The sequence below is a fragment of the Haliotis rubra genome, unplaced genomic scaffold, assembly GCF_003918875.1.
Source record: "Haliotis rubra isolate DU_JTF1 unplaced genomic scaffold, ASM391887v1 Scf8, whole genome shotgun sequence".
Lineage (NCBI taxonomy): Eukaryota > Metazoa > Mollusca > Gastropoda > Lepetellida > Haliotidae > Haliotis > Haliotis rubra.
This window is the reverse complement of record NW_025767523.1, coordinates 1,278,143-1,304,135: the sequence shown is the minus strand read 5'-3', so window position 1 is coordinate 1,304,135 and position 25,993 is coordinate 1,278,143. Positions and strand designations below refer to the sequence as shown.

Genomic DNA, 25,993 nt, shown 5'->3' with positions numbered 1-25,993 from the left:
ATGGACATCACATATCGTACCCATGCGGGGAATCGAACCCGGATCCTTCGGCGTGACGAGCGAACGCTTCAACCACTAGGCTATCCGACCGCCCCTCTGACACGAAATAACCCACATTTCAAGAGTGAGTAAGTTACGTCGCTTTTACCGATATTCCAGCAATATCAGGTATTGGGACAACAGAAATGGGTTTCACATATTGTACCCATGTGGGGAATCGAACCCGGGCCTTCGGCATCCTGATCGATCCAATTTAGTCATCTCTTAGGACAATAAAAAAGGAGAGTGAAGTGAGGGTGTCAAGAACCGGTTGGCACAGTGACAACCAATCAGCTTGGTCACTCATACAGACCACTAGGTCACTCATTAGCGAACGACAAACATAGAAAGGGCAGCGTTGACTCACAGGCCCTCGTGTGTTTGCGAGGATTAAATATGTTAAAAACACATAAAACATTTGAGATGACCCCCGACTCGAAATGCTTCACAGAACAATGCATTATGTCATAATGTATTGTACTGTGTAGCATTTCGAGTCGGGGGTCATCTAAAAAAAATATTCTTTTTAATCTTTAATCTTCGCAAAGACACGAGGGCCTGTGGCATGACTGTGTGAAACATGGGTCTCCAGGGCTACCCAGGTGGGTTAGCTATATACCTTTTAACATCAGATTTCAGATTGATATAACCTAGTTTGTTATCCCACCAAATACAAAGAGAAATGTAGCGGCAGAAAAAGCATATTTCGAGTTTCTACAAAGTTGGAAATTCAATCCGAGGCGATACAAAATAGTTCGGCCAAAAGATTGCTAATGGACAAAACCCCTATATACTAGTATTTCGAATAACGGCGGAGGAAAACTAAACAAGTACTGTAACAGCTTTGTAGTTATGGTGAGTGAGTGAGCTTATGACCGCTGTGAGCAATATTCCAGCAACGTCACTGGACACTACAAAATGGTTTCACGCAATGTACTTCAGTGGGGAATCGAACCCTGGTCTTCCGTGTGATGAGCGATCGCATTAACCACAAGGCTAGCCCAACGACCAAATATCCGTAATAGCATTAATATTGCTCTGTAGTCAATAGGGTTTCCATCACAATATATACCACCGGGTGTGAGGATTAAACGCCTGCACTGTAAACCGTGGCTCATTTCTTTTCATTCTGGCTGAAGAAAGTACATGTCGGAATATCGGCTTATTGGCCTAATTTTCCAATGCTAGTGGGCGCCATGGGATAATAATTATGCACACACACACACACACACACACACACACACACACACCACACCCCACCCACACCCATCTCAAAGAGAAAATGCCCACTTGGAATATATGATTTGTTCCTCGAAACAAAAATGTGACATGTTATTTAGCTGTCACTACCACAAAAATATGATTTAATGGTTACATCATAGAGAATGATTTAAACACACTTGCGGTGGTGTAGCCTAGTGGTTAAAGCGTTTGCTCGTCACGCTGAAGACCCGGGTTCGATTCCCCGAATGGGTACAATGTGTGAGGCCCATTTCTGCCGTCCAACGCCGTGCTATTGCTGGAGTATTGCTAAAATCGGCCTAAAACCATAGTCACTCACTCACTTTATGCATTTTATCACACAACGCAGTTGCTGTTGCTGTTGCTACTGCTGTTGCTATGACAACACATTTCTTTATCTCTTTAGGCATGTATGGTGTCCACATCAAGTATGAAGACAAACACATCCCCAACTCCCCCTTCATGGTGAATGTCTCCCCCGACAGCGGAGCGACGAGACAAGTCACCGTTCACTCTCTCAAGGATAGAGGCCTACAGGTACGGTTGGTTGGATGGTTTGTTGTTTAACGCCGCACTCAGCAATATCCCAGCTATATGGCAGCGGTCGGTATATAATGGTCTTGACCAGACAATCCAGTGATCAACATCATGAGCATCGATCTACGCAATTGCGATACGATGACATGTGTCAACCAAGTCAGCGAGCCTGACACCAGATCCCGTTAGTCGCCTCTTACGACAGGCATGGGTTGCTGAAGATCAGTTCTAACCCCGATCTTCAAGGACTAAACCAAGGACCTGTCGGTCCGAAGTCGATACGAGTGGGGCCTTCATGTTCAATTGTGGCATGGTATTTCAGTAGGCTAATACTAGAAAACCGGTACACACACACGTACGCACGCACGCACACAGGGTTAATGAAATAATCTTATAATAAGATTGGTAAAGTTGTTAATAACGCTGACACTCATTCTTCTATCCCTCCTCGCCTTCTTTCATTTTAGGTTGACCGGGCGTCGACCTTCACCGTGAACTTCAATGGCGCCAAGGGTGCCCTTCATGCAATAATCAGAACGCCCTCTGGTGGTCACGATGACTGTTTCATCCAGGAGATGGACACTGGACTGTTCGCCGTGCGCTTCATCCCAAGGGAGAACGGCGTCCACTACGTCGACGTAAAACTGAATGATGCCCACATTCCCGACAGCCCCTTCGCCGTCATGGTAGGGTCAACCGCAGCTGATCCAGCTATGGTTACCGGATCTGGAGATGGACTGGAAGTGTGCAAGTGCAGTATGTATATGTACACCGCTTTGTCTCTGATGTTTTTTTTAAAAGAGTCAAGTAACTAGATTTCAATCAAAATGTTTGATTGTTGTTTAACGCCGCACATCAATATTCCAGCTATTTGACGGTAAATTAATATGAGCTCCGGGAGTTGGGAATTGTAATGAAAGTGTTTGTCTGTTGTTTAACGCCGCACAGCAATATTCCAGCTATTTGACGGTAAATTAAAAGCTCCGGAGTTAATATGAGCTCCGGAGTTGGGAATTGTAAGCTCCGGGAGTTGGGAATTGTAATGAAAGTGTTTGTTTGTTGTTAAACGCCGCACTCATCGTTATTCCAGCTATATATGGCGGGAAATGAGATGGGAATTCTAATCATCTAACATTACAGTAATCACTGGGCGGAATGGAAAACGATATGGCTTATGGGCTGTGCTTGTTTCTTTGCCGCACTCAGCATTTTTGCAGCTATATGACGGCGGTTGAAAATAATCGAATTTCAACCAGACAATCCAGTGATTGATGTCATGACCATCAGTCTACGTAACTAGGATACGATGACATGTATCATCCAAGTCGAGTCTTACCATCTGATAGCGTTAGTCGCTGAAGATAAGTTTTAAAACTGATCTTCGCGGATCTTCAAACTGTGAGACAGACTGTGCATATCAGGTGAATCAACATTTATCTGAAAGAACAAAGGATAGACACGCGATGATTGTTTCAGGTCAGAAGGCCAAATTCGTCGTGAGGACCGCTGGTGCCGGCTCCGGCCTCTTGGCCGTCTTCATCGACGGACCGTCCAAGGTATCCCTGAGTTGCCATGAGGTTGACGAAGGCTACGAGTTTGTATACACGCCTTTCTCCGCTGGGGACTACCTCATTACCATCAAGTACGGCAACATCCCCATCGCTGGCAGCCCGTGGAAGGCAGTGGCTACAGGTAAACACTGATCACACTGTATGAAGAATTGGTGCTGGGGTACACTCGATACCAGGAACTTACAGCCAATTCGCTTTTAATGTTGGGAAAAAATAATATGTTCTTTTATTCAAAACAGTTCAACTGATACCTCATATAATTCATACAACTGTTACATAAGTATAAAAAGTGAAATATATTTACTGAATAGTGAGCCAGAATTGCCCGATTTCAATGTGTTCACTCTCGAAATTGTGTCAGATTCATTTTGTTTTTGTTGTTTTAGAGTCTGAGAATGTTTGAAATGATACTAAGATCATGATTATAATACTCCTGTATTTTTATACACCGTATGCTGCTAGGGACGTGGGTTGGTTATTGTTGTCTTTGTAAAACAACCGTTATGCGTCTTTTGTCTGTGTTGTCTATTAATGTGAGTGACATGCAATAGTACCAGTGCTGTCCAGCATGACCTGTGTTGTACATATCGTCTTGTCCCGGTGCCGTATTAATGTATGGCCGTCAGTATCATTTACATGTTCCCCATCTCCCGCCGATCCAAAATTATCGGCATATTCAAATATAACTACATTTATACCCTCCCATTCGCCCTCCTTAATAATTATCTTGAAAATGATGAATGTCTCGTTGAATAAACAGCAATATTGTGTTCAAATTCAGTTCTTGGAAATATTTATTCCATCTTGTCAGATCATGGCGTTTTCCATGTATAAGAAAAGCCCGTTTGAAGCATGTTAAAAATCATACGACAATTTCTTTCTTTAAAGCTGTATAATTTTGGGCACAACATCCCTTATATTCAAATCAAGTGAACAATTTAATTTTTATTTTGTAAACTCCGATACCACATTTTTTTCCATTATTTTTATATATAGTTATCTTTGATTATTTTTATTCTTAAAGAAAAATATGTTTGTGTTTCTGTCAGCAATTCTTTCGCTCTGAAGCTGTGTGTGGAGATGAAACATGCTAAATAGTAAAGACGGTCTAAGTTCAACCACCCTTCCTTGTTCATATAATTCACAACGAATCATTCCCCATCAATCCAATATCCTAACATGTAAATCTATAGTGGCTTAAATGTCTACTCTATACATAAAAATCTGTAATTAGGTTGCGAACATCACAATATATTAATCTCAATCCAGTCAACCACAAATCAAGGCGATTAGTTAGCATCAGGGTGAAAAATGTAAGATCATTCCTATTGTGAGATGTAACTATTTAATTCATATATTGTTTGACGAACCTCTTTTTCAGACACCAAGAAAGGGGTTGTGAGTTAGTACCATTCTGTATACGTTAATATTCTTGAGTAGCGGTTGTGGGGACAACTGCGTGGTCCTACAGTCTATAAATATCTTTCTTATCACTGCATGATAACCTCTCTTGGTTCAAGGTCATCCAAAGTGTCTCTACGGTGATCTCACGCTTCTCTCGCAAGCTAGACTCAAACTCTGCAACAAACAGACACACACATAGACGATATATCGCTTTTGCTTATCTTTTTCTATTCTATCTTTCCGATTTGCTTAAAAACAATCAGATTCTTATATTATCATCGCCTCCTTGATACAGGTATAGATACCGACAAATGCATGGATAGATACGGCTTTCTATTAACCTCCTGTCTCTTCTATGCCTGAAATCTAACATTAAATATCTTTCTACGATATGACATAGATAGATATCACATCTGCATAATATCTGCATCATACCTGCGTCGATGCTCACAGCGGCATGGCTTACTTCACGTACATTGTAAGATAAACAACAACTAATGTAGATAGGTTTTAACGTTTGAAAAACAGGAAATGATTGCGAATGTAACTCATTGGAAAATATAAGTGTCGTTTATATTAATATTCTTACATAACTATCAGTAGGTGTGGTAAGTATGGTCTGTATATAGTGACTATGATAATTTCTGTTACCGATCTTATCACATTGCAGGCAGCCTCTGTATGTCTATGAGAAAAACAACCCAATTACGAAGTTACCAGTTAAGGCTCTGGTTCGTGAACATCTTAAGCACCATCCTCATTTTGAATTAGCCCACGACCTGAACAAATAGAAAACTGTCAACTAAAGTATTTTTGAAAACAAATTCAGCACATACACCAATTCAAAATAGCAGGGCGTTGTAGCACGCCTGCAGCATACAGACGCCCTGTTCTGTGACTTTAAGGATTCACAATTCCCCTCTTCCAACCCACTCTGAACCTATGTACAGCCCAGCTTATCTGGTTTTCCAGATGGATCTTTCAGCAAAGGTAACATCAAGAGCCGATCCAAACAAGGTGGACGTCGGTTGCTAACCCGTGTTGACCACAGCATGTTCTCTCTATAATCCCTGTAGGCATGACTGTACAACAAGTATATTAATACGTAGCTGTTGTAGTACATGAATAACTGCTCATTTCACTTAATCTGTATTGCAAATAAGGCTCCCTGTGCCTTTAAGTAATACATTTTATGAACATGAACAGAAATACATGAACAGGTCACTTTAATGAATCTGTTGCTAGATATCCTCTGTGAAAAATTTTCTTGAAAATATTATTGATAGATCATCTGTGCTCTTTACGTAGCTCATATTAGGCAATGCCGTGACTTGATGAGGTGTGTTCGAAATTTAAAAATATTCCTAGATTCTCTAGATTAGTGACTGTCGATATAAATATTGACGTTTTTTTGTTTCCCCATGAACAAACCTGTGTATCCCGACCGGTTATTATTAAAAACATTCCATTGAAGTCGGAATGCATTTTTGTACAGTCCTGTACCTTTTCACCGCCTTTCGATTCCCCCTTCGAATGTTTAACACATGGACGATGGTAATTACCAGTTGGTGATAAAACCCCAGCCCGAATCTGATAACAATCGAATGCATGATATTTAATTGTGTGCCTGTCCATAATATGTTAGTCACGTGACAAAAAATAACACGCGAAGGGTGTGCACTAAACTGCCCCGCTATGATTAATACTAAGAATATTTCAATGTACAGTTGTCTTTTGTTAAGTATAGTCCGTTTATGTCTTTGGGTCCCGGTGTAAAGAATAGAAACCCGTTTATACTGTAGCTTTCCTGTGAATACGAGTCCTGTATTCTTATTGGTACGAGTCCTGTCTAACATCACACATTAACACACATCAATCATCATCATCACACACCATCACACATGGTCAAGCATTAATACAAAACATCATCATCATCATTATCATCATCGTCATCATCACACAACACCACACGTCATCATACAACATCACACACCTTCACACAATATGACACATCATCACACAATATGACACATCATCACACAATATGACACATCATCACACTATATGACACATCATCACACAATATGACACATCATCACACAATATGACACATCATCACACAATATGACAAATCATCACACAATATCACACATCATGACACAATATCACACACCATCACACAATATGACACATCATCACACAATATCACACATCATGACACAATATCACACATCATCACACAATATGACACATCATCACACAATATGACACATCATCACACAATATGACACATCATCACACAATATCACACATCATCACAATATATGACACATCATCACACAATATGACACATCATCACACAATATGACAAATCATCACACAATATGACATCATCACACAATATGACACATCATCACACAACATCACACACCATCACACTATATGACACATCATCACACAATATGACACATCATCACACAATATGACAAATCATCACACAATATGACACATCATCACACAATATCACACATCATCACACAATATGACACATCATCACACAATATGACACATCATCACACAATATGACACATCATCACACAATTATGACACATCATCACACAATATGACACATCATCACACCCATCATCATCACACAATATGACATCATCATCACACAATATCACATCATCACACAATATGACACATCATCACACAATATGACACCATCACACAATATGACACATCATCACATAATATGACACATCATCACACAATATGACACACCATCACACAATATGACACAATATGACACATCATCACACAATATGACACAATATGATCCATCATCACACAATATGACCCATCATCACACAATTTGACACAATATGACACATCATCACACAATATGACACATCATCACACAATATGACACATCATCACACAATATGACACATCATCACACAATATGACATATCATCACACAATATGACACATCATCACACAATATGACACACCATCACACAATATGACACATCACCACACAATATGACACATCATCACACAATATCACACATCATCACACAATATCACACACACAATATGACACATCATCACACAATATCACACATCATCACACAATATCTACCCAGGAAGATCCGGGATAGAATTGATCTTCAGCAACCAATGCTTGTCGTAAGAGGCGACTAACGGGATCGGGTGGTTAGGCTCGCTGACTTGGTTGACACATGTCATCGTATCCCAATTGCGCAGATGGATGCTCATGCTGTTAATCACTGGATTGTCTAGTCCAGACTCGATTATTTACAGACCGCCGCCATATAGCTGGAATATTGCTGAGTGCGGCGTAAAACTAAACTCACTCATAGAATATCGCGTCATCACACAAGATCAAACATCACACACTTCAACACATTACATGTACCTCCAATCACACATCTCTAAACAACACCAAGCGACTCATCAAGGTACCACACATCACAGATCTTCACACAGCACCAAGCATCCCAGCCCATTACCTACTATGACGTCACACACCTCTACCGATGCTTTTCTACCAGTAATCCTCAGCGTGGAAAAGCACAGGAGTGGAAAATAGGGACGCGGTGATTTGTGCAAGCGGAAACGTGACATAAGTTTGTTCATCTGTTCACTCTGACAAATTTACTTCTCGTCATCATTGTATATAAGTTTTTCGGGACAGTTCCCCAGGATGTGTTTGACTCACACGTTCTGTTTTTCTCTTGGACGTTCAGGATTATTATTAACGACATTAACAGTTGTAAAGTATGGATCCAAAGTAATTATGTTTGTTTCCATGATAATTCTCTTACACCGTACAGCTGAAATAGTTCGATTTTGATTCTGGGTATAAGAACATAACGTACATCAAGGAAGTCTTTATGTACACATTCCTTTTGCAACCCAAACGTATAATCAGGTATATTGTGGCAAAGACCAGTACACAAGGGTTAAAGTAGGCATTTCCTGCAGCAAATGGAACGATTGGGATAACATGGTAGAAGTACAGACTCGTCAAGAGGAAGGGTCGTGGGAGATACGGTTTTATGTATGCATTTCCTGTCGCATATAGGACGAATAGGATAACCAGATGCTAGATGTTAAGAGGAAGGGTCGTGTGAGATTGGGTTTTGTATATGAATTTCCTATAGCAAATGGAACGATTGGGATAACTAGTTGGTAAAACGCCAAGAGGAAGGGTCATGTGAGATAGGGTTTTCTGTATGAATTTCCTATAGCAAATGGATTGATTGAGATAACCAGATGGTAAAACGCTAAGAGGAAGGCCTAGAGGTAAGATAGGGTTATCTGTTAGAATTTCCCGTAGCATATGGATTGATTGAGATAACCTGGGTCGATTGGTAGCACAAGCACAGACTGGTCACGATGAAGACTCATATGTGATGAATACAATGCATAGAGCATATTCGGTGTCACGCGCTGCAGTTGTCCGGAATAATGCTTCATTGACACACGAACGACAATAATACTTAGCTAATTTTGGGGGAACATTGAAGAGAATAATTAATTCCTTCTCTACAAAGATGTCATCGTCAACTCTCAGATCATGCAGCTAAGCGGAATGTTTCATTGGCTGTTTTACACATTTTCTGAATAAGACGAATAACTAATTCAAGCTCGCATTTAGTGCTGCTTCCGGCTTTTCATTAACATGTTCAATGCTTGTAGTTTCAAATTACACAGTTTAATCACAGGACATCACCGAACCAATAGTCGTCTTTTGAAGGTATAACTGAACTTCGCAACCAAAGGCAAAAGAGACGTTTTTCCTGAACAGATTTCTAATTACCAAAATTATTCATTCGTTTTCATAATCAATTACATAATTAACCGGTTTTAAGCTATGTTGATAATTATTTAAATATAATACTTTGTGTGTCCTCCATTCTTACGCTTTTGTTTTAAGTAAATGTTTTTTGTACCAATACACATTTCTGAACACTGCTTTTCCCCACACGTTGTTAGACTTATCTCCCTTTTTAGTACAGGATGGACATGGAGGTGTCTAAGAGGGAAAACATAAAGAGATACACTGACTTCAAACCTTGGTTTACCTTTAAGAGGACAAAGTGGCGCGCGCGGGGAACTGACCAAAGCAATGTTAACTTCATTCAGAGTTCGCCGTTATTCCCCAAACTGGTTCTTTTTCTCACTGTGCTGTATAACCCATTCTTGGACATATACTTGGTTGAAAATGTGGTCATTGTGATTTCTAAACTGGTTTGGGGTCTTATAAATGCATTCTTGGATCTTATTGAAGCAAAGAAATGTTTTCTTCGAAATCTCACGTTTCAATGCGATTGGGCATGGACCAAATGCGTGACAGATTCATGAGATTAAACGTTTCTCATGTTTGCTACTTTTGGTCCGATGTTAGAATTAATATACACATCCAGTACTGAAATTACTAGTCAGATGATATCATACCTGAAAAAGTTATCACGATAATGTGACATGGTCGTGAATTCACAAATGATTCATACTGTTCTGGTCCGGGGTAATCAAATAGCATCACACTGACAGGATTATCCAAACATGTCGATGTGCCACTTTGTAAAACACTCAAGGTAAAGCAAAGTGACAGATCACAAGGTGAACTAGGCGTGATGATACCAGTGTCTAACCACTCTAGTATATCACAGGTACTGGCCGCAAAGCAGCTCCCGGCAACGAACAGTCTTCTATGGTGGTGGAGACCGTTGAGAAGAAGCCCGGGGCCAAATCCAGCAAGAAGTTCAGAGGGGACGCCAGCAAGGTCACGTGCAAGGGGAATGGTCTGAAGAAATGCTTCACCAACAGACTTCTCAACATCACTGTAGACGTCAGAGATGCTGGTATGTATTTGTTTGTGTATGTAGTCTGCTGTTTGTAATTGCGCATTTACAGCTATATATAAAGCCTGCAAGTCTCGCGAGGCGATACTTCCGGTACTAAGCTGGTTCCCGGCTATGCGATATGCGAGACGGGGCCCAGCTTACTTCCGGTACCAGATTTCCAGTGACAAGCGTATATTCAAGAACCAGTTCTGGTTCCAAATTGCGCTCCCGCCAAATATGACTTTACTAGACCGGACCAAGTCTACAGCCATGCTTGGCTGTCACAGCTGTTGACAGTAGTAATAGCTAATTTAGGGGATAGTTAGATCGGAAATTTGTTATTCCTGCAAGGATTATAGGTTCCTTACTATCAACTGGCAGCCATGAGACCACTCGAAAAGGTATGAAACGTTGTTTGTCACCGGAAGTGTTCATGTCTCGCGAAGTGCCGTAACCTACTTACGGGTCCTATAGCAGAAGTCTTAAAATCATTCGAGACATGTCAACCAATGAACGCCGTAGGTTGTGTCCAACGCTCCCGGAGTATGATGGCGCAGAGTAACCGGACCTGATCACCCGATTCATTTGTTCCTACACAGTTTGTCACTGTTTGTCCATAGGTTTCGTGACCTGTAACATGTCGCCGTTACTTAACTGAAATACTATTCAAAACGGCATTTTGAATCAAACTCACTCACTTTCAATGTCTCGATTAGCATATTTTGTTTTCTTCCTTCCTACAGTACAATCAACAAATGTGGAAATACATAAATAGTAATGTAAACAATTCAGTTTGTCGTCCTTGTGTGGTGTTGTAAAATGTAATTAATATATTGATTTAAAGCGGAAATGTTAGTCTTTGCCTTTTCATAAACTCTTCATTCTGCGAAACCGTCCAAGTTTGTTTCTCAGTCTTTTACCATGACTCGGATGAGTCTGTTCTAAAAAGTCAGTCCTTAAACATGATGTTTTATTGCATTGCAGGCCAGGCCATGCTTAGCGTGGGCATGATTGGACCCACCGGCTTGTGTGAACCCGAGCTTGCTGTCAAGAAGATGACAAACACCACCTACCAGGTGAGCTACAAGGTGGTGGAGATCGGCGAACACGTTCTGCAGATCAAGTGGGGTGATGATGATATCCCCGGCAGCCCCTTCAACCTCAGCACATGAGCAGATACTTCTGATGCTTCTGCTGGTGGAAGACGTCGCCCACGTCCTTGACCTTTAGCAGCCTTCCCCTGCCACGAAACGACCACCGACCCTTATAGTTTCCTTCCGAACCCCGAACCCAAGCCCATGCACCGTCTTCCGGCAGAAATGTTACTGTTCCGTCATTCAGCTTCATATTTGAACGTGCGAATTTCCATATCACATTTCAAACTGCCATCATCTCTCTCAAAGAATTATCTGTGATGTGTCACATATATGCATGTTGTTACTTAGCCGAGACCGGCCTATTAACATAATGTAATGTACATAAAGATTTGCCGTGAGTTTTGCATGACATGCGTTCCCATTTACCACTAAAGTTGTTCCATAGCTTGTGATAATATATCTTTAAATTATTGTAATGAATCCTAAGGATTAGAATTCAGGTTATAAACAGGGTCTTGTTCCCTAAAGACTTGTGTTAATTGTACAAAGCATGCCAACGAGATGTTAAAGTGTTCTCAGTCTTTCCCTGGTGTATTCATTCTATAACCTGAAGTGAAGGCTCATTCATGTGTGTACGTACGTACTTCCCTTCGGCGTGGAATGTTGTGTAAGAAGACATTTAAATAATAAAATAGTTGACGTTAATGAGTGTCTCTCTCTTATTTACCATCCTTATCGTATGAGTCTGTAGTCTTTGTTTTCAGGCTAACTGCCGGTCGTTTACCTGGTTATAATAATTAATACGGGGGGCGTGGGGAAGCCTGGTGGTTAAGGCGTTCGCTCGTCATGCCGAAGGCCCGGGTTCGATTCCCCACATGGGTACAATGTGTGAAGCCCATTTCTGTTGTCTCCCGCGGTGATGTTGCTGCAACATCGCTAAAAGCTGGGTAAAACCACACACACTCACTCTCTATAATGCGGCACGTTATGCATACAATAAGGGTTACAAGCTTCCAAACTAAACTGAAACCATGCCTGCTGGACTGAAACCCCGCCCGTCACCCACTAGCGGCTGCTTCGAGTGAGGCGAGATGCGCAAGCCAGCCAATGTTGGATAGAGTCGAAAATATGGAATGTATAACGGACTTGTACCGTCGTAACGAACGCACATGCTTCACGTTCGCCTGAACAGAGCCTATGTGTATCCCACTGTGTATCCCAGACAAATTGATGTATTTGACTGACAGTACTGATTGACTGATTAGTAAACCTTGGCAAGCGTATTTCTTCCTCATTAGTACATATGATGTCTATAGGAGGATGAAACTATAATATATGTTATATTTGGGATTACACTTTCTCAGTAAGTGAAAAAGTGAAACTACTTTGCGAAAACTTATCTTATTTCACCCCTTTTTATCCATTCTCTAAGAAGTACACGTTCTTGTATATTTATGATTCGCTTAGTTTAACACACGCACGTCTTGTTCAGAAGTAAGAGTTTCAAGAAATGTCGTAGTTATCTGCCCCTTAGTTGTTCTCGTTGACACTTGGGTTCATTGATCCATGAAGATCCGGGTTAGAATTGATTTTCAGCAACCAATGTTGTCGTAAAGTTGCGACTAACGGGATCGGGTGGTCAAACTCGCTTTGGTTGACACATGTCATCGTGTCGCAATTTTACAGATAGATAGTCATGCTGTTGATCCCTGGATTGTATGGTGCAGACTCGATTATTTACACACCGATGCCATATAGCTGGAGTGAGGCAAGCAAGGGTTGGCAACAGATGAGGTCGAGTACAAGCTGCCAAATTGATAAGTTGTGTTAAATGATAGTGAACCCGTCAATACACTAAGGAGGAGGCCATAGCTGTAGAGGACCAACTTCCCGAGGCAAGGGAGATACAATACGCGGTCCAGTTTCCACGCTGTCGAAATAGGCTGTAATTTTGGAGTATGTTATATCATTGGCGGATCCAGAGGTGGGGTTCGAAACAACAACAACAACACACACACACACACACACACACACACACACACACACACACACACACACACACACACACACACACACACACACACACACACACACACACACACACACCACACCACACCACACCACACCACACACACACCTTTGAGATTGACATAAGACCACAATGAAGATTTTTTGTGTTGGCGGGGCGATGGGGGCTTCAGGGGGGCTCGAAAAACACACACACACACACACATACACACACACACACACACCTCTTCCCTTTTTAAAATTCCTGGATCCGCCCATGTACATTGTGGCTGGACTAAAAGTGTTTATGCATCGTCCAATCAAAATCGTGTAGCGAACCCGACATCTGCAGACTCCAGTCAGTAATGACTATAATATATCCTTATACGCATAAGGATCAACTTTATGGATGGACAACTTCTTTATTCGGATGATGCGACGTTTCGATACAGATTCTTGTATCGTTGTCAAGCAAGTAAATTTATTTCCGAATAAAGAAGTTGTTCATCCATAAAGTTTGTCCTTATCTGATTCACCAACTTCTAAACATGCCACTCAAAGAAGATATCCTTATACGTCAAAGGGACACAATGTCTAGCCCCATGTTGGCCTTGTATGTAAGCACGTGGAACCGAACAACTATATGCACAAATGATCATCAAGAGTATGAATATAAGATGATTTCCCACCGACGATTCTGCGATCATTTATTACAATATGGCATTGCTCCAAATTGCCACAAAAATATAACATTCGCGGGATTATTTTTTTATAAGATAACCATTAAGAGAATAAAACCTGTAGCAACAGTAGAATTCCAAAATACATGGCACTTTGTATCGGTAACAACTTCTCAAGAATCACCTGACGGCGGAGCAAGAAGTATCCTTGAAATGTCGTGACAGGATTTGTTATCCATCAAAAAGTGGCGTGGATTCACGTTATCCCATCTTCTAAATGCCTTTCAAAGACGTCACAGAATCATTTTGATGACTATTAGTGGTATGGCAAGTCATTGAGGACATCGTCCTTAATCCGTTATAGGGGCGGTGGGGTAGCCTTGTGGTTAAAGCGTTGGCTCGTCACGCTGAAGACCCGGGTTCGTTTCCCCACATTGGTACAATATGTGAAGACAATTTCTGTTGTCCCCCGCCGTGATATTGCTGGAATATTGATAAAAGCGGCGTAAAACCATACTCACTCACTAATCCACTATATTTCATATTAGCCTGTTCTGATAAATACCCGAGGATTACGCTTATAAATCAAAACTATCACATTGCCACAACCTACTTTGGCTACAGAAAACTATAAATAGCACATATACTTGGTTCATAAGGTGAGTCAGTTAAAAGGTGAATTATGCGGACTAGGAATTAAAGACACAGATGAATGTTAATGTGGACGTAAATATGAAAATGCATATAATTTTTCCTTTGAATGTGAAGTAGAAATAGACACGTTTCTTAGGAATATATGTAGCACAGTCCAGTATACACCGATTGATTTCTAAATCAAATGGATATGGGATTAAACAGCACACGATAATTTTCAAATATGCACAGGTCTGTATATGTGAGTGAATTTAGTTTTAAGCCGTGTTTAGCACCAATTCTGCAATCTCACGGCGGGGAACAACAGAAATGGGCTTCACTCATTGTATCCATGTGGGGAATCGAACCCGGGTCTGGTGTCTCCCGCCGTGATATTGCTGGAATATTGCTAACAGCGGCGTAAAACCGAACTCACTCATCTATTGTGAATAAAACAAGTTTAAAACAAAGACACTCGGGTTGAAACCGTGGGCAGGTATCTCGTACATAACACGGCAATTCAGTGTGAAGAGTTGCGTCCCTTAGGCAAAACAGAAACCGGAATCCTCCTTCATCAGACAGGAGAATAATGTAAGTGTGGCTCGCGTTTACCGTAAGAGGGGATTTTAAAAAAAATTTGGTAGCTAATATTCTCTCAAGACATAGACAAAATTTGCAACAGGAGAGTGTAATTTTTGGCAACAAACATTAAACACACAAACCATAACGAAATTGTACGGACTAAGCCCGTTACAGCTGAAACGAAATTCATGAAGGTATTGTACGAATGCTTCAGTGACTATTGAATGGCCAGACAACCGCTTCCTACTGATATGAAACTCGGTAATCTTTTTGTACTCTTTGCTATTCAGGAATTATATTATGCAAGTTATTTGCGTTTCAACATGTTGCACAAATGCTCAGATGAGTCCAAAGTCCAACCAATAACGTGTACAATGTGAATTATAACTATGCTGAAAGAGCAGTGGAGTGGAGTGGAGGTAAATTTTGAAGCTTGAATATCCCGACATCCAGACTTTGAGTTACCGACATCCTCGCGCGATTTTAAAAATGCTTACTCTTCAACACATAGACATTAATAAGCAAATTCAGTGCATTCAATGTATTCGCACCATCAAAGTTTATCAGTGTGCTAAATAATGTTGATTGTATACACGTGGAAGACTGCTATTTCGAAGGGAATAATCGCCAAGCGATCTTGTCTGCCGTCCGTTACCAGCATCCCCTTAGGTACTGGGATAAGGCCACATACTGTCTGAAGTACTGGTCAATGTATGAATCATATTTGAGCGAACAGTCACGGGTCACTTAAAAGTAAACCTTCTCAGCCAGCCATGTAATTAGTATGTGATGTTTCGAACTAACTTCAAGGAACTATGGACGGGTTGTCAACCGGAGTTGCTTCCCCTGTATCATTCTGGTGACGAACCTAACAGGCTAACACCGTTTGTCTTGACTACAGATCGCCATGAAGCTGTATTATTCCCGAGAGCGGCGTTAAACACGCAAACCTTCTACTGCATACTGTAGACGGTATGGCCGCATTAATTCCTTTTTGTATTAAGCAAAGAGCTTGTCTTCTTTACTGCAACAAACGACGCCTTAGCGGTACGGCAAATATTTTGTTTACTAACTCAAACCCTACCTCTAGCAAGGCAGAAATTGAATACATATTAACAACATAAGCCAAAGAAAGATGACAATTTTTTATGGATATACAACTTCTTTTATTCTGTGAAAGGCGACGTTTCAACAACATCAGAATTTATGTCGAAACATCGCCCTTCGCAGAATAAAAGAAGTTGTATATCCATAAAAAAAAATTCATCATTCTTCATCAACTCAACTTCTAAAATGCCACTCAAAGAAGTACATAAGCCCAAGTTGTTTTCTGATTATGTCTTCAGAGTAAAATGTTGAAACGTAAGTCTAAAAAGATAAAAAGTGAGACACAAACCTCTTTTATTTACTGTTTGAAAAACAAAACCCCCAAAACGGAAAAACAAATTGGTTGTTTGTGTCATTCATTGGGACTGTGTTGAGTGATCTTTCACAATTTGAGGTGCTTCAAGTCCAGTAAAGGTACCCTGTGAGGCTAAAGGGATCAGGCTTGTCAGATTGTGATCGATGTTCATGTGAGTCACTGGATTGTGTGGTTCCCATTCCTGATCATTCACAGACCGCTCTTATATAGGTTTAAGCAACACAGAAACAGTATAGTTATCATACTCATCATTAAAATGGACAAATTTGACCATAGTCCTCAAAACTATTTACACCAGAACTAAAGGATTATTGGTAAATGATTGTTTAAAGGGAGACTACTTCATCACTTGGCAGAACTGATGACAAAGTGAAGAAATTTTGCATCCAGATTAAAGTACATCCACTTGATCACTCTGCACTAGAACCATATCCTGTACTGGGTTTCATTTTCTTTTTATTGTTTGGTACGTTGTTTCAGGAACAACAGGAATAACTTGGAGACTCACAATAGCCTGACCTTTCTCACATATTAGCAGACAAACATTTGACAATTTGCTCATATTAATCAGTTTTTTCAGTCATTTAGCTTGGATACTGCCAAATGAAATATTAAAGAAAACCAACTACACCCCATCTATACTACACTGTTGTGGACGGTTTTTAATGCTATTGTCTGCTAACTGGAAAACCAGCTTCTGTTACTGTCAACAGATCTCAACTTTTCTTCTGTTGTCACTGATTTTGGGTGTTCTCATTCAAGCACTACAAGAGTATTGGTGAGTATATAATAAATCTTTTATTCTTGTATACATGAATTTCACAATATATCCCAGTTGTTGCACACAGCATTAAAGGGAAACAAAAGTCCTGTAAGGGAGTAGTTCGAGATTCAAGACGTGATGCCTGTGTTATTCATGATGTTATATTTATCACAAACATTAACTAACTACAGACCAAGTGTACTGACTATTCTCACTTCGTTCAGTCTCACACAAACAATCTTTCTGACAGAAAACTGGGAGAATCAAAACAATTGTTTGGCTCAAGATCCATAATCCTAGAAATACTTGGAAAAGCTGCTGGCGACGGAACATGCTCCACAAACAAAATAGCTCAATTGTCTCTGGTGTAAGGTGCAAGAAGAGCTTTCTTCTATACAAGGCAGTCAGGGTGGAGATGCTATGCCTCAAGGTCAAGGCCAAGACCGAGTTTGTGGCCCCCAGCATTGAAGTTCTTGCCTTCTATTAAAGAGGAAACGGTCAGCTTCACACCTGGAACAAAAAGTTCAAACAGTGAAAGACAATTCCTAAGTTACATTCCACTGCCAGGTAACTAAAACAGAGGGAATTTTTGGAGAAGGCAAAATACCTTAACACATACATATTAGTGTTGGGAATTGGTTAAAACCTCATAATTGATGACTGGTTCACTACCACCGATCAATCATCGAATATAATTGGTTAGCGTCACTTATGAAATTTTTAATGCACAAACAATATGAAAAAAACCACGTAGTTATTTTTGGTCTTTTTGGCAAAATTTCACATCTTTAAAGGATGACTAGTATGTTTGGAACATAAATTTCTTGGTGTCTTTAAGGATAAATTTAATAATGACTTGGAACAAGCTTGTAGTGCTTATGAAATGTAACAGACAAACCCAACCTTGTGAAAAATATTGTTGATAAACAAGTGTTCCAGGATTGTTTGTGTTCGATTATGAAAAAACATGATTGATTGCTTGGTCGTTTAGTCACTGCGACCAATCTTCGATTGTTTCAATTAATCGGACCACCACTAATACATATCCAGTGACTGTGTTTCAGTTTGATCAGTTAGCTTTCCTGCAACATGGCCAAGATCCCGTGGTTCCAGTACATCTAGCGTTATGAAACCAGTTTCCAGAACTTTCTTAATACAATCCTTCTTCAGCTGACTTGCAACTTTGTATCTGTTCAAGTGTTCATTATGCAACTAATACATAGTGCCTCTGTTCATTTATTTATTTTTATTTTCAGTACATATTGTGAGTGTCTGCATTTGATTGTAATTTATATGCCATAAAACATAGGCTCCAAAGCTGAAAGGGCCACACTGGGTATATCATGTCGTGTTTTGTCATGACATAGTGTTTGAAAATGTTCAGGCATATTTATATGCAATAAACACCGAGAAATAGCAATGAAGTTTTGTCTATTTTAGCAAATAGTGATCTTGTGCTGTTACACATTCTCTCAGATTTCACTTCCATTAATTGTAACCTTACATGTTACAAATTGTTGGAGACTGATATGAAATGAGTGAGTGAGTTTAGTTTTATGCCGTACTCAGCAATATTCCAGCTATATGACAGGCGGTCTGTAAATATTCGAGTCTGGACCAGACAATCCAGTGATCAACAGCATGAGCATCCATCTGCACAATTGGGGACCGATGACATGTGTCAACCAAGTCAGCGAGCCTGACCACCCGATCCCGTTAGTCACCACTTGCGACAAGCATGGGTTACTGAAGATCAATATTCTAACCCGGATCTTCACGGGTGGACTGATATGAAAAGTGAAACTCACCATCCCTAAGTTTCTGAGTGTAGCCTAGACCAATCTGACTGGAATTATTTACTTTAGCCTGAAATACATAACAATAAATCATTCAAATATGCAGAAATTATCACATGACCAATTTTCATTTCTTTTATAGGTAAAATTCAAAACTTGGGCAAAACTCAAGCAGAGACTTCTTGCAAACATTTAATATCCATCAAACAGGAATGTTGTCAAGTGTGGCATTAAATAACAAATAAAATATATGAAGCTGGCAGAAAATGGGGTACAAAATAACGGGTTTTCCCCGCACATCCAGCCAATTAACCAAGGATTGAGCGAATACTGCTAGTGCCACATCAGCAATAATGCAATCAATGAACTTCAACTCTTAAGCGACAGCTGTGAAGACTCTCAAGCCAGCAGAGGGCCCACTAATCACCATGCTGATCCATTAAGCCAAAGGCAACGAACAACCAAGTACCATTTGTAATGAATTTCTGAATATAGACATGGTAGAATATTATACACACTGACAGTAAGTCGCTATGACCGAGACGAAACCGATAACACTCTCAACTATTAACACAGTTTACAACATGCTTACATTTAGGGATGAGTTCTTGTCGAGAGTATATTTAGCTCCAAGAGCAAATCTTGTGGCATTGGTACCCGATGTCCAGGACAGATTTACTCCAGTTTCGAGTTCATCATTCACTCGCTGGTATATGGACCCGGCAAATTCCTGGCCATCATTGCTAAAAGGAAGAAAATATACACATAATTCCAATGACGTAATCCAAAATAATCAACACTTCCAGGGGTGGAAATAACTTTAAAATTGCTAGTGTACTTCGGTACAGTGGCACATGTAATATCACTTGCCCTGATAATTTTTCCACTGTAACGGCCATTTACTTGTTGATTTTTTAAATAAACAACATAATTTACATTGGAAAGTCAACTGGACACAGGTACAGTGTGATATACAAATGGGTTATTTCCACCCCTGACTTCTATACATTACATTTTTGCAGCAATCTCTTGCCATCAGATTATAAACATTTGTTACTGCTTTCTCTAGAACATTTAGCTGATTGAGAACACAAACTGCAATAACTAAATGAACTAAGTAACACACTAGTTGAGAAAATTAGGTAACTGATTTCAGTATGAAAAGTTTTACTTTCTGGTTCAGACCTTTAAAAGATTTTCAAAGTTACAGTTGAGACAAGAGTGAATGTAATAGTGACACCTCCCAAGACTAAGCCACTATCATTGAAATAAGACTAAATAAGGAAACAAAACCTACATGTTCGTATGAAGGGTGAAGTCACCAGCTGAGTAGCCAACGGCAAAGTTGCTCTTTGTCAGCTTGGACTTGGCAGTGTCAAATGACATTTGGTATCCAGCAAGCCATCCTTGGTAGCTAAAGTTAAAAACACCATATTAAACAGAATACTCTCAAGTCAATCAAAACTAACTTCAAATTCAAACACTCTACTATACATATTTCAATATTGGAAAGTTCTACTTTTTCATAAATCATTACTCATGTGAATACCTAAAGTTATACATCAGAAGAGTCAAGAAATACAAGACCTAGTTAGCCTGTAATTCAGATGTTAAACGAGAACTTCCATCTTGAAAATGCCAAAAGAAACCCCACATAATGCAAACAAACTGAATCCCTATCCCTTCTTTCCAGGTGAATCAACAAGGCAAATAATTTTGTTTGATGACAGTCAGCACAATTTCAGCTACATCAGCATGTAAATAATGAAATGAAAAACCAGGGGTGAACATTGTGACAAAGACCATACGGGCATGATGACATGCAGATAACCAAGTCAGTAAGGCTGATCACCCGACCAAACTTAGCCAGCTCTCATCACAAGCAAAGGACCAATTGTAGCCCATCACTGGGCAGATACAAAGGGCAGAGGTCACTCTGGTTGGTGAAGTTAATTTACAAAACCTTGCAGGGTTTGAACCCTACCCAAGAACAGCAGCTCCATGAATGGCAGGACCAGCAAAGTCAAAGTCTACATCACAGTTTAAATTCAGATAGTCCATCTTGTAGCCAGTCTTTATTTTGCCACTCTTCTTCCTGAAATACAACACATGAATGCTAAAAACTAAGACATCAAGTCATACAGAAACTGAAAAAACTCATGTTGTTACAAAGCTCTTTACAGACATGACTTAAAATAAATACAAGTTATTTATGATGACATAAATCAGTATTTTTTTGCATAAGCACGGTATGTCTAGTAAAAGATGTCTAAAAGCCTAATGGTTGACAAAAAATATCACGTATCATTTTAGAGCGAGTGAGTGAGTTCAGTTTTACGCGCACTCAGCAATATTCCAGCTATATGACGGCGGTCTGTAAATAATCGAGTCTGGACCAGACAATCCAGTGATCAACAGCATGAGCATCCATCTGCAGCAATTGGGAACCGATGACATGTGTCAACCAAGTCAGCAAGTCTGACTACCCGATCCCGTTAGTATCATTTTAGATGAAAATCTATCACAGATTAAGAAATTATTTTCAAAATCTCTTTCCTTAATTCTGTAAAATGTGACTGGAATGTTAATTATTTGATTGCATTAATAATGTAAGAAATACACAATGTGTGTGAGGACCTGAAGACATGGCCTTATATATGAAAATGTGCAAATTTGTTTACCAAAGCATAAATTGTTCAGTGGTGAATAAATAACCATATTGTTTGTCGTTTCACAAGTCACCAATATTTAAGTAGGCTCCTTGGACAAGCAAGAGGTTCTGGAGATCCTTTCCTGACCTGGAAAGCACATTGGGCATTCTAAGAGACAAACATATGGCAAAAGGAAGAAGCTCCTACCCTGTTTGTGGAGCAAAGGATGTGTCAAATGCAAGCTTCAATCCCTGAGCTATCTGGTCTTCTATCGTAATCTCAGTCTTCAGTACATTATCTGTGTCCCATTTCTCAGTGAATGTCAGACCTGAAACAACATTTATCCTGAAATATTGTCACAAACAACTTCAATCTTATTCCAATCAAAATACAGCTTCAACGTTTTCAGAAAGAAAAACCTCTATATAACAAAGACATAAGGATCGTTAAACTCACCATACTCATTCCACTTGTATTTGGTCTCTAAACTGCCACTAACTTTGCCTGTGTCACTACTGGAGCTACCACTGGTTGTGAACTGGACACCGCTTTCGGTTTTGGTCTTAGCCTCCAGCTTCCAGAACCCATAGTCTGTAACAAGACACATACACACAATCAGTAACATTTACAAATCAGTGTTCCCACATTTTTGTGACAAGAAATTCCATGATTTTTCCAGACAAATAGTACTTCTTCCAGACACAAAATAGTCCTAGGGTATTTTGATACGTTTAAACACATATTACTGTGTCCGAAACAGAACAATATCTAAAATATGGCCTCCTATCTCCCATAACCTAAATCAAACATCAAGTGTAACATTTTTTCTTTTATTCACTATCTATCTTTATTGACATATAACCAATATGCTGATGGCCCTTGTAGTACTGGTAAGATAGACAGTTCTGTGATAAAAAAAACCCCAAGATAATTCCATGCTTTTCCCATGATTTCATCCATTTTTTTTCAAATCCCAAGATTTTTTTAAAGGCTGGAAGTAGAAGATGGGGGGTGAAATTTCCAGGTTTTCCAGGTCTTGTGGGAACCCTGATACATGCAAACACAAAAATAACATTTACAGTCATAACTAAAAACAAAATACCACTATAAATAAAACTAAAACATCACAGAACTTAGTGCAATGTGATTGCAGAATATATTAAACTCACAGTGGCTACTGAATTCAGCAGGGACAAATATTCAAGATTTAATCTCAAGAGAATATATTTCCACTTGTTGCCTAATATCAGCCCATAAGTACTCACTAAAGCCTTTAGAGAAAAGATCCCTTGCTGATTTTCCAAGGTCAGAATATCCGGGAGGAGCCATTACTGTAATCTGCAATGGAACACAAATAAGAAGTTAATTGTATTCATAAAGACAAAAAAACAGCATATTTTCCTGTTCTAGTCTCCAGCTTTTTCAGCTGAGGTGAGGTGAGGTGAAATTGGGTTAACGACGGGCTTGAGAATATTTCGCTCATATGACAACGTGCATGCGTGTGTATGTGCGGCTGCTTGTACTAGCCCAGACTTAAGCTGGTTTTATAGTGCTATCCCACTGAGATACCATGCCGCAGTGAAGCATGAATACCCCACTCAGGCACATTATACTGACTCCGAGCCGACCAGTCCTTGTTGTACCCATTAATGCCGAGCGCCAGGCAGGGACCAACAAGTACCATATTTTAACGTCTTTTGGTATGACGCGGTCGGGGATCGAACCCGCGACCTTCCGCTCATCGGGCGGACGCTTTAACCACTACACCACGGAGGCGTTTTTTTCAGCTTAACAAATACAGGATTTTATGTTGGCTTCCAAATATATACCCCTCAATTGACAAACGTGGCGAAATTTAACTTTGTTTTGAATTGGGATTGTTGTGAAAGGTCCTATCTAAAATAGTTGGGCATTTCAATATTTCATTCGAAGGAAAAAGGCAAATAGTAAGTAATAAAGCCTCCTCTGGTTCATTGGTCCTGTGATCAGTGCAACACAAGTCACTTTTAGAACCCAAAAATTTTATTACTGTAGTAGCCTGATCTAGTGACATATTTATTTTAAAATGTGAATTTTTACTGACAATACAATGTCATGTACAGTAAGTTTTCCTGACATTTAACTTGAGCCGAATATTCGCTTTTGTACAGTTGTAGATAAATACCTGAGCTCTGCAAAACTTGACTGCACTTAATACGCCAACTTAAGGGTGTTTGATGAGCCAAACAAATCCAGATTTTTTCAGAAAAATAAATATAATAATATAAATGAACAAACTGAATGGACTGTTTTCATTTTGTGCTAAAATGCCACATTCAGCAATATGTCTGCTTAAACATGATAGAGGAATGTAAATAATTGACTCCTGACCAAACATTCATGTTATTGTTATTAGAATTGGAATATGAGAACATGCAAAGAACTCATCATGAATTAATTTAGTTGCCATTAACTAGCATTAATTTTCGTGTCAGGAATCCCTGTGAAGATAAGCATAACTCAAAATAGAAAAAAAGCGCACCTACTAAAATGCAGAACATATATAGGCTGTTGTTTTTGCTTGTTTGTTCTTAAACGCTGCACTCAGCAAACTTCCAGCTGTTGTAACCCTGACAGGTTGTTTTTGCTTGACCTTCATTTTTAGTCACTTCAGCCTGACCATCAGGGTAACTATTTGGGAAAGATTTTCGCCAGTAACCACTGGTTTTGGAAAGATCCGCCAGTATCCCCTCTTAACACTAAGCCTAATCCTGATTATTTAATGTCTGTATGCACAATGTCATTTTAAAACGTATTTTATGGCTTAAAGTCAAATAATATTACCTAAATATGTATAACTCTATTCCCTCACCGTTAAAATTCAGGGGGAATACGGGCAGACGTCTTTCCCATGTCCGTACAACATTAGTTCAAATGCCTTGTGCCATTTGTCTCAATGGGCCTACCTAGAGTGCCCTCCCTTTGAAAGGCAACCATGTCGGCTTTTCCAATGTCATACTTGAGGACATGCAACTCAAGGGGCGATAAAGACGATTGATAATATTTGATTCAGTGTACTATCATCAGAGAAATTCAACAGCAACACCCCGATATATTTAAGAAAAATATAACCCTTTAACGACACTCCAAGCCGGCGGAGCCGAGTCACCTGTAATGGATCCTGCATCAAGCATGGAACAGAAGGCTTCGGAAGATCATTTATATTAGCAGTGACAGATCGCATAGTAAAAATGACACGTCACTTGCCACCATTCATTCTATATTAGTGAACAGAACATCACTAGAAGGCAAAATGACACGAATGTTGGAATAAGCCTGCTGGTTACCACATCCAACAACGCAATGCCTGCTTTTTCTCAACACTGCCATGTTGTTCCCGACGTGACAATTTTGCTGTCTCAGTTATCTTGGCTCAATCAATTTTGCCCCAGAGTCGAACGTTGGTGGCAGACTAACGCACGCATAGTACATTTAACGAAACTAAATGAATTTGCATTAACATTCCATTTATCATAAGGTCCATACCTGATCTTGCAAGCTTCCAACAAGGTCACCACTGCAAAAGGACTGGGGGTGTCTCTTACGTCACCAGGGTGTTCTTATTTACAAAATATATTGTTGCCGGTATGTAAGTACGTATTTTCATTATTATTCAGTATGATATGGTTTGGTGAAATTATTTTCGAATAAAT

The 25,993-nt window shown here is 39.8% G+C and overlaps 2 protein-coding genes across 5 annotated transcripts in view; one reads left to right on the top strand and one right to left on the bottom strand.

The window, feature by feature from the left end:
* Positions 1 to 12,469, top strand: part of LOC124261417 (filamin-A-like) — a 51,432-nt gene extending 38,963 nt beyond the window's left edge. Inside the window, exons 12-17 of one of the 4 annotated variants that reach the window (XM_046695732.1) lie at positions 1,688 to 1,818; positions 2,286 to 2,574; positions 3,295 to 3,510; positions 4,771 to 4,791; positions 10,496 to 10,687; positions 11,654 to 12,469. In XM_046695732.1, coding sequence (XP_046551688.1) covers positions 1,688 to 1,818; positions 2,286 to 2,574; positions 3,295 to 3,510; positions 4,771 to 4,791; positions 10,496 to 10,687; positions 11,654 to 11,841 — 1,037 coding nt within the window. In that variant the 3' untranslated portion in view covers positions 11,842 to 12,469. Of the gene's footprint in view, positions 1 to 1,687; positions 1,819 to 2,285; positions 2,575 to 3,294; positions 3,511 to 4,770; positions 4,792 to 5,765; positions 5,811 to 10,495; positions 10,688 to 11,653 lie in introns of all 4 variants that reach the window. The other 3 variants (XM_046695734.1, XM_046695731.1, XM_046695735.1) reach the window with 3 other exon arrangements.
* Positions 12,470 to 17,870: 5,401 nt separating this feature from the next.
* Positions 17,871 to 25,974, bottom strand: LOC124261422 (voltage-dependent anion-selective channel protein 2-like). Its single transcript, XM_046695740.1, has 9 exons — positions 25,827 to 25,974; positions 23,567 to 23,639; positions 22,758 to 22,892; positions 22,509 to 22,629; positions 21,635 to 21,745; positions 20,948 to 21,064; positions 20,243 to 20,393; positions 19,663 to 19,720; positions 17,871 to 18,364 (listed from the first exon to the last, which is right to left on the bottom strand). The coding sequence occupies exons 2-9, from the start codon at positions 23,628 to 23,630 to the stop codon at positions 18,273 to 18,275; spliced, it is 849 nt and encodes a 282-aa protein (XP_046551696.1). The 5' UTR covers positions 23,631 to 23,639; positions 25,827 to 25,974; the 3' UTR covers positions 17,871 to 18,272.
* Between the last annotated feature and the right edge of the window lie 19 nt (positions 25,975 to 25,993).

Excerpts from the sequence above, each read along its gene's own strand:
- LOC124261422 (XM_046695740.1), bottom strand. The coding sequence starts at position 23,630 with ATGGCTCCTCCCGGATATTCTGACCTTGGAAAATCAGCAAGGGATCTT. Across the intron at positions 21,065-21,634 it reads CATGGAGCTGCTGTTCTTGG|CTACCAAGGATGGCTTGCTG; the intron begins GTAGGGTTCAAA and ends TTTTAACTTTAG. Across the intron at positions 19,721-20,242 it reads ACAAGAACTCATCCCTAAAT|GCTAAAGTAAATAATTCCAG; the intron begins GTAAGCATGTTG and ends TATGTATTTCAG.